Source organism: Salmo salar, chromosome ssa09 (genome assembly GCF_905237065.1).
Source record: "Salmo salar chromosome ssa09, Ssal_v3.1, whole genome shotgun sequence".
Taxonomy (NCBI): Eukaryota; Metazoa; Chordata; class Actinopteri; order Salmoniformes; family Salmonidae; genus Salmo; species Salmo salar.
In genome coordinates this window covers 31,424,300-31,436,783 of record NC_059450.1, presented here as the reverse complement: position 1 = coordinate 31,436,783, position 12,484 = coordinate 31,424,300, and the positions used below count along the sequence as shown (strand labels likewise).

General features: G+C 40.7%; 1 protein-coding gene across 2 annotated transcripts; it reads right to left on the bottom strand.

Annotated features, from left to right (window-relative positions):
- Nucleotides 1–29: 29 nt before the first annotated feature.
- On the bottom strand, nucleotides 30–12,147 carry LOC106611196 (REST corepressor 1). 2 transcript variants are annotated; one of them, XM_014211159.2, is made up of 12 exons: nucleotides 11,332–12,147; nucleotides 11,173–11,232; nucleotides 10,472–10,552; nucleotides 7,182–7,396; nucleotides 6,866–6,993; nucleotides 6,641–6,719; nucleotides 6,499–6,552; nucleotides 6,176–6,382; nucleotides 5,873–5,950; nucleotides 2,005–2,062; nucleotides 1,561–1,808; nucleotides 30–1,302 (listed from the first exon to the last, which is right to left on the bottom strand). In XM_014211159.2, exons 1-12 carry the CDS (start codon nucleotides 11,486–11,488, stop codon nucleotides 1,261–1,263), a joined length of 1,407 nt encoding a protein of 468 aa, XP_014066634.1. In that variant the 5' UTR covers nucleotides 11,489–12,147; the 3' UTR covers nucleotides 30–1,260. The 2 variants fall into 2 exon arrangements, with proteins under 2 accessions (XP_014066634.1, XP_014066635.1); XM_014211160.2 differs by having other exon boundaries at nucleotides 6,875–6,993; nucleotides 11,332–12,143.
- Between the last annotated feature and the right edge of the window lie 337 nt (nucleotides 12,148–12,484).

Genomic DNA, 12,484 nt, shown 5'->3' with positions numbered 1-12,484 from the left:
ACAAATGAGCATCCAGTGAATTCTTTAAATGTCCCTATAAATCCTTCAAATTTATTTATGGTTAATTGATGAGCAAACTGAATACACAATGGTAAATGACAGCAATAAAATATACACACATTAAAACCCCACCTCAGGCATTCACAATTTCTTCACAAATATATATATAAAAAAAAGTTTCAAAACAGTACGCTAAATCATGGCATCAGTACATTAAAAACAGTTGAATAGCATAGGCAGGTTGCTGCGAAAGGGACAGGGTTTGAACTGACAAATAACACTTCAAAACTCAAAATGTTTAAATTAAAAAGTCAAAATTCTCTCATTCATCTACTTAACTTCTCATTCAACGGTCCTTTCAACTGAAAATCATTCATAACATAATTGTGTTGACCCGATTGTCCTGAGGTTACTAGTAAACTGAAAATGGACATCCTCACAATGTTTAACAACTCCTATTTAAAGTTCCTTACATTAATTACAACTAATGCATTATTTCTAAATATGCACTAGGGTCACAGACAAAAGGTTAGGGAGGAAGAAGACAAATAGATGGTTGTGTAGTATCAACTTGCACTGGGTCTCAATACGAAATGTTCCTGTGGAAATGCCATCCTCTCGAACTACGCCCTGTGTTTGTGTCGGGGGTACAACTCGCCTGACTCACCCCATCTCCAACACTGCGATGGTATTTATTGGGGTGTTTCTTTATGGCCGCCTGGTATACAAAGACATCTTCGTCAAGCACACAGAATGACAGGATAGTAATCACAGGGTCATTTCATAATAAAGACCTATTATGATTAAATACTACACAACCAAAACCAGTCTTTACAAAGTAAAGAGGGTTACAGAAGGATAAAATGAAAAATGTGTATTGTGGTCTAGATCACAGGGATCATCTGTAATGTTCAGAGTGACAGGGTAAAAGAGGCCAGATACAAAAACAAGTTAAATTTGATACAGAAGTTTTCCTTCTCACCAAGGTGACAAAAACAGTGATGGGATAAAGTGCAGTCAGATAATCCTGGTTACTTTGACTGTCAGCCCGGCTGAAGAATGGTGCTTGAGTTAATTGGTGGGCAGCTGCAAAACATTCTTGAATTGGGGAAGAGGTAACAGGAATGCCCTTCTTGAAGAAGCACACACAGACAGGATGTAACCTGTGCAGATTCAGATTAATCATCGTCTCTTCAGCACAAAAGTAAAATCTCAGAGGGAGGAGTTCCGCCAACAGAATAATCCAAGATGGCCGACCACTCAGGAGGCCAGAGGTTGTTTTGCCGCCACTGGCGATGAGTCCTGTAAAGGTACAATGGGGAGTATTTACAATTAATACATCTGGAAAATCAAACTGAAATTAAAGACTGGAATTCTTTGTACATCCCTCTGAATTACTATACTGGTGCAGATAAAAAGGGGACCACTAAAATAGTAGGGCACAGTGCAAATGGTGTCTCATTTCATACTGAGATTGATAACTGAATTTAGCCAATCAAACCCGTTACATTTAAAATAAAAATCCATAATGGAATACAATCAAATTGGTCAGTCACAGACCTCTTTTTGACCCTCTGGCACCACAGGGGTGGTGGCTCCATCCTCAGTAGAAGATGATGTGTCCATTTTCTCCTCCTCTCCTCCCTTGGCTGCTCCCGCCATCCCGTGCTCAGCCTCCCATTCCTGCAGCACCTCATCCAGGTTGAAGCGTCGGCGGTAGTTAACAAAGAAGTTCTTCACCTGCACCACAGACTTGTTGCCAATCACGTCCGAGATAGCCTGGAAGTCCCGCCCATATTTTCTGATGGCTGGAAGATGTTACAATGGAGGGAACAAACATTTTAAACAAATGTAGATTATGTGCCATGCCCCCCCAGCAAAACAACTTAAGATGGAATTCTTTATACCATGACTTTTCACATGGGCCTCATTTCAGTTGGTTACATTTTCTACCTCTTCCCTTTCTCTAATCCCTACACATCTGTTGCAATTGAAATCAATTACCTTGTACAGCAAGCAGTTGCTCCTCTGTTGTCCAGCGAGTGTTGAACTTCTGGGTCACCTGAGACATGAATGGTCATGTTATCACTGGCACGCAAACATGACATACACCACAGGTCATAATGAGTTAAAAGCAGGGGTTAGAACAGAAAACTGGAAAAAAATAAAAATATTCTAGGAACAGAATCGGGAACGAAAGTGAGAACAAGTATTTGATAACCTGCAAAATCGGCAGTGTATCCTACTTTCAAAGCATGTAGAGGTCTGTAATTTTTATCATAGGTACACTTCAACTGTGAGAGACGGAATATAAAACAAAAATCCAGAAAATCACATTGTATGATTTTTAAGTAATTAATTTGCATTTTATTGCATGACATAAGTATTTGATCACCTACCAACCAGTAAGAATTCCGGCTCTCACAGACCTGTTAGTTTTATTTTAAGAAGCCCTCCTGTTATCCACTGTTTACCTGTATTAACTGCACCTGTTTGAACTCGTTACCTGTATAAAAGACACCTGTCCACACACTCAATCAAACAGACTCCAACCTCTCCACAATGGCCAAGACCAGAGAGCTGTGTAAGGACATCAGGGATAAAATTGTAGACCTGCACAAGGCTGGGATGGGCTACAGGACAATAGGCAAGCAGCTTGGTGAGAAGGCAACAACTGTTGGCGCAATTATTAGAAAATGGAAGAAGTTCAAGATGACGGTCAATCACCCTCGGTCTGCGGCTCCATGCAAGATCTCACCTCGTGGGGCATCAATGATCATGAGGAAGGCGAGGGATCAGCCCAGAACTACACGGCAGGACCTGGTCAATGACCTGAAGAGAGCTGGGATAACAGTCTTAAAGAAAACCATTAGTAACACACTACGCCGTCATGGATTAAAATCCTGCAGCGCACGCAAGGTCCCCCTGCTCAAGCCAGTGCATGTCCAGGCCCGTCTTAAGTTTGCCAATGACCATCTGGATGATCCAGAGTAGGAATGGGAGAAGGTCATGTGGTCTGAGACAAAAATAGAGCTTTTTGGTCTAAACTCCACTCGCCGTGTTTGGAGGAAGAAGAAGGATGAGTACAACCCCAAGAACACCATCCCAACTGTGAAGCATGGAGGTGGAAACATTCTTTGGGGATGCTTTTCTGGAAAGGGGACAGGACGACTGCACCGTATTGAGGGGAGGATAGATGGGGCCATGTATCGCGAGATCTTGGCCAACAACCTCCTTCCCTCAGTAAGAGCATTGTGGCTGGGTCTTTCAGCATGACAACGACCCGAAACACACAGCCAGGCCAACTAAAGAGTGTCTCCGTAAGAAGCATCTCAAGGTCCTGGAGTGGCCTAGCCAGTCTCCAGACCTGAACCCAATAGAAAATCTTTGGAGGGAGCTGAAAGTCCGTATTGCCCAGCGACAGCCCCGAAACCTGAAGGATCTGGAGAAGGTCTGTATGGAGGAGTGGGCCAAAATCCCTGCTGCAGTGTGTGCAAACCTGGTCAAGAACTACAGGAAACGTATGATCTCTGTAATTGCAAACAAAGGTTTCTGTACCAAATATTAAGTTCTGCTTTTCTGATGTATCAAATACTTATGTCATGCAATAAAATGCAAATTAATTACTTAAAAATCATGTGATTTTTCTGGGTTTTTGTTTTAGATTCCGTCTCTCACAGTTGAAGTGTACCTATGATAAGACTTACAGACCTCTACATGCTTTGTAAGTAGGAAACACTGCCGATTTTGCAGGTTATCAAATACTTGTTCTCCCCACTGTATACTGTTCCGGACCATAACCGCTTTTTTAAAAGCATGGGAACCAGTTAGTAACGTTCTTTTACATTTCAGTCCCACAAAAAATCTGCAACAAAGCGACTACGCAATGTCCTCACTGTCACTCAAACGTATTTCAGCATCTGCATGCCACCTGAAAGTGTTTGAGCGTATTCAGAAAGAGATTTTTTTACTATAGAAGAATGGATTAACTTTTTCAATGCTAGTTAAGGATACTATTTATACTGAACAAAAATATAAAACGCAACATGAAACGTGTCGGAAATATGTTTCATGAGCTGAAATAAAAGATCCCAGAAATTCCATATGCACAAAAAGCTTATTTCTTTCAAATTGTGTTAACAAATTTGTTTACGTCACTGTTAGTGAGCATTTCTCCTTTGCCAAAATAATCCATCAACCTGACAGGTGTGGCATATCAAGAAGCTGATTAAAGCATGATCATTACACAAGTGAATCTTGTGTTGGGGACAATAAAAGGCCACTAAAATGTGCAGATTTGTCACAACACAATGCCACAGATGTCTCAAGTTGAAGAAGCGTGCAATTGGCATGCTGACTGCAGGAATGTCCACCAGAGCTGTTGCCAGATCATTTCTCTACCATAAGCCACTTTCAACGTTGTTTTAGAGAATTTGACAGTGCGTCCAACCATGTGTAACCACGCCAGCCCAGGTCCTCCACATCCAGCTTCTTCACCTGCGGGATAAACTGAGACCAGCCACCCAGATATCTCATGAAACAGTGGGTTTGCACATCTGAAGTATTTCTGCACAAACTGGCAGAAACCATCTCACGGGAAGATCATCTGCGTGCTCCTCATCCTCACCAGGGTCTTGACCTGACTGCAGTTCGGCGTTGTAACCGACTTCAGTGGGCAAATGCTCACCTTCAATGGCCACTGGCATGCTGGAGAAGTGTGCTCTTCACGGATGAATACCGGTTTCTACTGTACCGGGCAGGTAGCAGACTGTATGGCGTTGTGTGGGCGAGCGGTTTGCTGATGTCAACTTTGTGAACAGAGTGTCCCATGGTGGCGGTGGGGTTATAGTATGGGCAGGCATAATCTACGAACAAATACAATTGCATTTTATCGATGGCAATTTGAATGCTCAGAGATACTGGGAAGAGATTCTGAGGCCCATTGTCGTGCCATTCAGCCACCGCCATCACCTCATGTTTCAGCATGATAAAGCACAGCTCCATGTCACAAGGATCTGTACACAATTCCTGGAAGCTGAAAATGTCCCAGTTCTTCCATGGCCTGCATACTCAGACGTGTCATCCATTGAGCATGTTTGCGATGCTCTGGATCGACGTGTACGACAGTATGTTCCAGTTTCCGCCACAATCCAGAAACTTCGCACAGCCATTGAAGAGTGCGACAGCATTCCACAGGCCACAATCAACAGCCTAATCAACTCTATGCGAAGGAGATATGTCGTACTGCATGAGGCAAATGGTGGTCACACCAGATACTGACTGGTTTTCTGATTCATGCCCAAGCCTTTTTTTATTTTTTAAAGGTACCTGTGACAAACAGATGTTTATCTTTATTCCCAGTCATGTGAAATCCATAGATTAGGGACTAATTCATTTATTTCAATTGACTGACTTCCTTACATGAACTGTAACTCAGTAAAACGTTGCGTTTATTTTTCTTCAGTTCACTACATTTTATTACCTACAAAATGGTAAGACATCTTTTTAATTTTAATTCTGGTGCCACTGCATACAGAAGCTTGTTAGCTAGCTCTGGTCCAACGTTAAGCCAAATCTCGGAAGTCCATAGCAAGCTGTTCTATCCGCACTGATTAGTGAAAGAATTTAAAATGTGGAGCCAAATGTTTAAAAAAAACTATTTCAGAGGTTTAAAAAGGAACTACAGATATTGATTTTTAGTTCAAGTCTGTTCAGAACTTCAGCGAAACAAAAAATGTTTCTGTTCAGAACGGAACGATTGGAAAATCATTTTTGTTTCAACCCCTGGTTACAAGCCACAAGAGTAACATTCATTCTATGAAGAAAGAGACCAAATTAGATGGTCAGAACTCTAGGTAAGCAATAGCTTTACCTCAGGTACTCTGAAGTGGTCCACTCCCACATCAAGCTTGTCCTTCAGAGCACTGTTATTCTGTTTGATGCTCTGGATCTAGAAAAGGGATAAAACTCATTCAGGAAAGATTTCTAGGTTAACTCATCTCTCATCTGGACTTGGGTGAATACTGAAGATACTTTAGGTCCTGTTCTTAATTTTCATACAAATCTCCCATTAACATCCATACATGATTGATGCAAAACTTACTCTCATCAGAGGAGAACAAGAAAATCCTATCACAGAGAAGATTAACGTATTGATGTTAAGACTAACACTAACCTGCCGTTTGATAGCAACCAGCTCCATGTCGATTTGTTTCAGCACACCGACTGCAGCAGGGGTGCTGGTGGACATAGCAGCTACGTCTCCCTGGCTCAGGTGCATTCCTTTTGGAGGCTTCTTTTTAGCACGATGCTGGTTCTTCCCTGGAGGACCCTGGGGTTCTTTCTTGACTTGGGTCAGCTTCTCTGCCATACTAGTATTCGGCTAGACGTAAAGGAATACATTTGGGTTAAAATGTCCGAAGTATCAAAAGTAGGCAGAATTTAACATGAATTATGTATGTTTCTATTCAAATGGTAATGAAAATATTTAGACGCTACCTTCTGTACCACTGGTACTGGTTTTATCTCCTGTTTCTCAGGTGCAGCACCCAGCTGAAACAGAAAATCTACATGTTAGTTGGTTCAATAAAACAGCATATATTTTGTGTATTAAGTTAAAAGAGCCTCTGAACAGACCCACCTCTTTCTTCTCGTCCTTATTTGGTTCGTACACTACATCCCTTGGAGTGTTACCATTGGTCTCCTCAGCCTCATTCTCACTAAAAAGATAAAGCAAAACATTTATACATAGAACAATGTATTCTTGTCCTGAGTTTCTAAGATTACAATATGTTTTTCTAACCAATTTAAGTTTTTAAAAAGGAAGAGAGAATGTGGTTCATGCATTTTAAACAAAAGCACACACTTTTCATACCTCTCTTCTCGCTCCCTCTTCTGCTTGCGTGCATGGCGATCCATGACACTGGTTTTGCTCCGTGTCTTCTTCCAAGAGTAGTAAAATCTAACCAAGCTGGCAATGGACTTGTCAGGCAACTAGCACAAGAACAAGAAAACCTTATCAATCAAGGAAAACACATTTTTGTACATTATTTGTTGTTTAGAGACATCACACAATGGGCACCCCAAATTAGTATTTAGTGTCATGGTCAACTATGTGTTACAATGTTTGTCAATGAAGTATTCGGTTTTTAACAGATAGATTTTTTTTTAAAGTCTCTCACCATCTGCTGTATACGGTGGAACGTTTTTCCGTGGAAGCTAAAGCCCTGTTCAAACAGGACCTTGTCCTCCACTGACCACTCATCTGGGAAAGGTGTGAAGTTGGGCAAATCTGCCAGGGACTTCTCAATGTTGTGCTTGTGCCAGAAAAGCATCCCCAGTGCCTGCTCCATGTTGTAACCATGCTTCTCTTTGGTAATTGAGATGTATTCATCCACTGTAAAAACAAATAATTAAAAAAAATAGTATATAGTGCCTTCAAAAAGTATATACCCCTTGACTTTTTCCACAGTGTTTTGTTACAGCCTGAATTCAAAATGGATGACATGCATTTTTTTCTCACCCGTCTACACACAATACCCCATAATGACAAAGTTAAAACATGTTTTATAGATTATTGCAAATGTATTGAAAATGAAATACAGAAATCTAATTTAAATAAGTATTCACACCGAGTCAATACTTTGTGGAAGCAGCGATTATAGCTGTGAGTCTTTCTTTCAACATTTGCACATTATTATTATTTAAAAAAAAATAAATTCAAGCTTGCCATAGAGTTTTGACAAATCTACTTGAAACTCTAACTCAGCCATTCAGGAACATTCACGGTCTTCTTGGTAAACAACTCCATTAAAGATTTGGCCTTGTGTTTCAGGTTACTGTCCTGCTAAAAGGTTAATGCATTTCCTAGTGTCTGGTGGAAAGCAGACTGAACCAGGTTTTCCTCTAGAATTTTACCTGTGCTTAGTTCCATTCCATTTATTTATTGATTTTTTTTATTTTGGGGGTTACAAGCATACCTATAAAATGATGCAGCCACAGCTATGCTTGAAAATATGGAGAGTGGTACTCAGTAACGTGTTGTATTGGATTTGCCCCAAACATAACACTTTGTATTCAGGACATTTTTTGCAGTATTACTTTAGTACCTTATTGCAAACAGGATGCATGTTTCATAATACTTTTTAATTTACCGGGACCCTTCTTTTTACTCTTTCAATTAGGTTAGTATTGTGGAGTAACTACAATGTTGTTGATCCATCCTCAGTTTTCTCCTATCTGTTTTAAAGTCACCATTGGCCTCATAGTAAAATCCCTGAGCGTATTCCTTCCTCTCTAGCAACAGTTCAGAAGGATGCCTGTATCTTTGTAGTGACTGGGTGTATTGATACAGTACATCATCCAATATGTAATTAATAACTTCATCAAGCTCAAAAGGATATTCAAATGTTTTTTTTTTAGCAGACGTTTTACGTGCTCAAATAAAATGAAAAATCAAATTAAAATGTATTTGGCGCATGTGAGAAATACAACAGGTGTAGACTACCGTGAAATGCTTACTTTCCCAACCATGCAGAGCTAGAAAGCTCCTGATCAATTGTGCTATTTTGCATATTTTTTTTAAACTGTGGATTTAAAAACTTTTTTGGGTTTGTTTCATGTTTCCACCATAATTTCCTATGACTGAAAAGAGCTTCTGGACATCAGAACAGCTATCACTAACCTCGATTTGGGTGAGGCCTTCTACTTCAATAAGTCAGAGGTGGAGAACATATTGATTATACAAGACCCAAATCCCAGACACTCTGAGGAGGAGGCGGTGGCGGCGCTATAGAGGCCGACGTGCGGGATACCCGAAGGGACTACGTCTGCGAGTAGATAAACTGCCTACCCTCTGTTCTATTGGCAAACATGCAATCACTGGAGAATAAACTGGACAAGCTCCATTAGAGACTATCATATCAACATGATCTAAAGAACTGTAATAACCTATTTTTCCTCAGAGTCATGGCTGAACAAGGACGTGGAAAATATTAATCTAGCAAGTCCGACCGGCAGTGTTGAGGATGCTCGGGGTTGAGAGTGTCTCTTTGTAAACAGCTGGTGCGCAACCTCTAATATTAAGGAAGTCTTGAGGTTCTACTCACCTGAGTTAGAATACCTTATGATAAGCTGTAGACTATACACCAAGAGAGTTTATCTATATTTTTCCTAGCTGTCTTTTTACCACCACAAACCAATGCTGGCACTAAGAGTGCACTCAATAAGCTGTATAGGGCCATACACAAACAAGAAAATGCTCACACAGGTGGTGCTCCTAGTAGCTGGTTAACGCAGGAGAACTGAAATACGTTTTATCTAAGTTCTACCAGCATGCCACATGTGAAACTACAGGCAAAAACATTTTTTGTTCACCTTTACTCCACACACAGAGACGTGCACAAAGCTCTCCCTCACCCTCCATTTGGAAAATCTGACCATAACTATCCTCCTGATTGCTGCTTACAAGCAAAAACTAAATACAGAAGTGGTCCAATGAAGCTGATGCTAAGCTACAGGACTGTTTCGCAAGTCAGTCAAGTTCTTCCACACTGATCTCAACAAACCATTTCTTTACGGACCTCGGTTTGTGCACAGGGGCATTGTCATGGTGAAACAGGAAAGGACCCCCCCCAAACTGTTGCCACAAAGTTGGAAGCACAGAATTGTCTAGAATGTCATTGTATGCTGTAGCGTTAAGATTTCCCTTCACTGGAACTAAGGGGTTTAGTCCTAACCATGAAAAACAGCCCCAGACTATTATTCCTCCCCCACCAAACTTTACAGTTGGCACTATGCATTGGGGTAGGTAGCATCTGTCGGACTGCCAGCTGGTGAAGCGCGATTCATCAGTCCAGAGAATGCATTTCCACTGCCCCAGAGTCCAATGACGGTGAGCTTTACACCACTCCAGCCGACGCTTGGCATTGCATTAAGTGATCTTAAGCTTGTGTGCGGCAACCGAGGACAGATGATTTTTACGTGCTATAGCACTCGGCTGTCCCATTCTGTGTGTGGCCTACCACTTTGCGGCTGAGCAGTTGTTACTCCTAGACGTTTCCACTTAATAACAGCACTTACAGTTGACCGGGGCATCTCTTGCAGGGCAGAAATTTGAGGAACTGACTTGCTGGAAAGGTGGCATCCTATGACAGTGCCAAGTTAAGTCACTGAGCTATTCAGTAAGGCCATTCTACTGCCAGTGTTTGTCTATGGAGATTGCATGGCTGTGTGCTCAATTTTAAATGCCTGTCAGCAACGGGTGTGGCTGAAAAAGCTGAATCCAAAATGTGGAAAAAGTCAAGGGCACACAGAGAGAGAGAGACAAAGAGAGACAAAAGACTGGAATAACCCTCATCTACCCATTTCTGCTATTATTGTATAGTTAATTCATTAAGTTAAACTTCAGATTTGTAAAAGCAACTATTTTATATTTAGTACATAATGAGAAAATGGATGGGATGTTCCTTACATTTAGCTTCGGCCAGGTTCCGGCTGGGGATCCACACCCGCATGCCCAAATTGTCCCTCTCCTCGGCCACTTTGGCAATCTCTGACATAGGGAAATAATGGGATTAAATGATTACCAGTGACTTCATTACGCTTAAACTACTCTGCCTTTTTCTTTAAAAAAAATGTAACTGGTGAAATCAGCATCACAAGCCAATCAATTATCTCATGGAGACATAATTTAAAACAAATATGGACCATGAGCAGTCAGGACTTACAATCATAAAGTAAAAGCAACTACACAATCAATTTCATAATGCTTCATTCTTTGATGGGTAGCAATCATATCTAAACAATATTTCTCTCTCTCAATAAATAATCATGGTCTTTCGCCCAACAATTATGGCCTAGCTACGACTGGTGTAAATTAAAACTTTTTAATTAGCTATCTCATCTCAGACATGTTTTAATTCAGCATCTAAAAATGCTGAAATATATTGGATATATTTTAACATCTGTGATTGAGTTGTGTAGTTAAATCCATTCAAACATTAAACAAAATGTAGCCGTGGACAGGAGTTGGAATGTCAGAAGAATCAAGATTAGCAGTAACAAGCCAGTTTAGTCAAGGTTCGTGGAATCGACAACCAGGAATTGTTCGAGGCTATCATGTCTGGTAACGTGTTCTAGCTCTACGACTGTCTGAACGGTAAAATGACTTACCTGGATCATAGTCTGGCACAAGGGCTTGATACTGAGTCCCAACTCTCATACCACCACTACCTGAACATTAAATAAACACAGGATTAACATTTTGAATCAGTGTACAATTGTATGAAGTAGTTTAGTGTGACCGAGGCTACCACCGTCGTGTTGACCTACCATGTTCATCATCACTGGAGCAGCCCGAACTTCCTTCTTCCCACGAATTGTTGCTATTTCCATTTGTAGAAAAACTTTTGTTTGGATTATTCACTGCATTCCTACCCCTTCTTTTCCCAGACATTTCTGAACCACTCTTTTCCATCATTGCAGGCATTTTTTAAATGGAGAAAGAGCAACAAAACTATTTGAATTTCGGCTAGCTACTGTCTGGCTATCGTCAGCAGCACCTTGCTAGTTTGCTAGCTAGCGAACAAAGTAACGTTAGCGAGTTGGCTAGCTAAGCTACTGGCTAGCTGGACGAAACTATGATGACCAACTGATTAAACTGGTCAACTACCCAGCTAAAGACTGCTTTATTATAAATTAGTTCAGATAGCTAGCTTGCTCCAAAAAATATGACGAGTGACCAAATAGCTGTTGTATGGCTCTCTGAATATTAACCAGCCACTCAGAAAGCTAGCTAGCAAAAAATACCCAAGTTAGCGAGGGGTGCTTCACTGCTAGCTTGCTACTACTTGGATAAAAGTTGCGGTTGCAACTAGCAAGCTTGATTTATGAAATACATTAGCATAGCTACGTGGCTTTAACACCAGCATTTGTTGACTATATTCTACAGACTTTGACTAGTTAGCCGGCTACTTTTGTCCATTATAGTCGTTACTACGAGGTGTCGAGAATCTTGCCAGGTAGATCGGTTGCTAGTTCACACTCCACGGGGTCTTGATAAATTGCACGATTGCATCAAATGGAACTCAGAACGTTTCAAGCATTGCCCTGAAGAGAGACCCCTCAAGCTAATGATGAGGACCAATTCTCTTCTTACCTGGAAACTAGAGGCTACAATTAATTAATTAATTATTTAATTGGGAATTTATGCAACTAAACAAAATTAGTTCTGCAAATACAGCCAATTTATGGAATTAATAAAAATCCAAGGCTACTTAAATTAATCTCACTGAACAGTGAATAAATTAATCAAATCATATGAATTTCAGTCTTTTTTTTATTTTAAAGGACTGCATTTATTTTCGTTTTTGTTTATATGCCAGGGACCATGCACAAATTATACTTAAACCTATATTAGCTCAATAACCTCAATCTGTCATGAGCCCCTGGTCCCCATCCTCAGAAGCCCTATGAAGGAGCAATG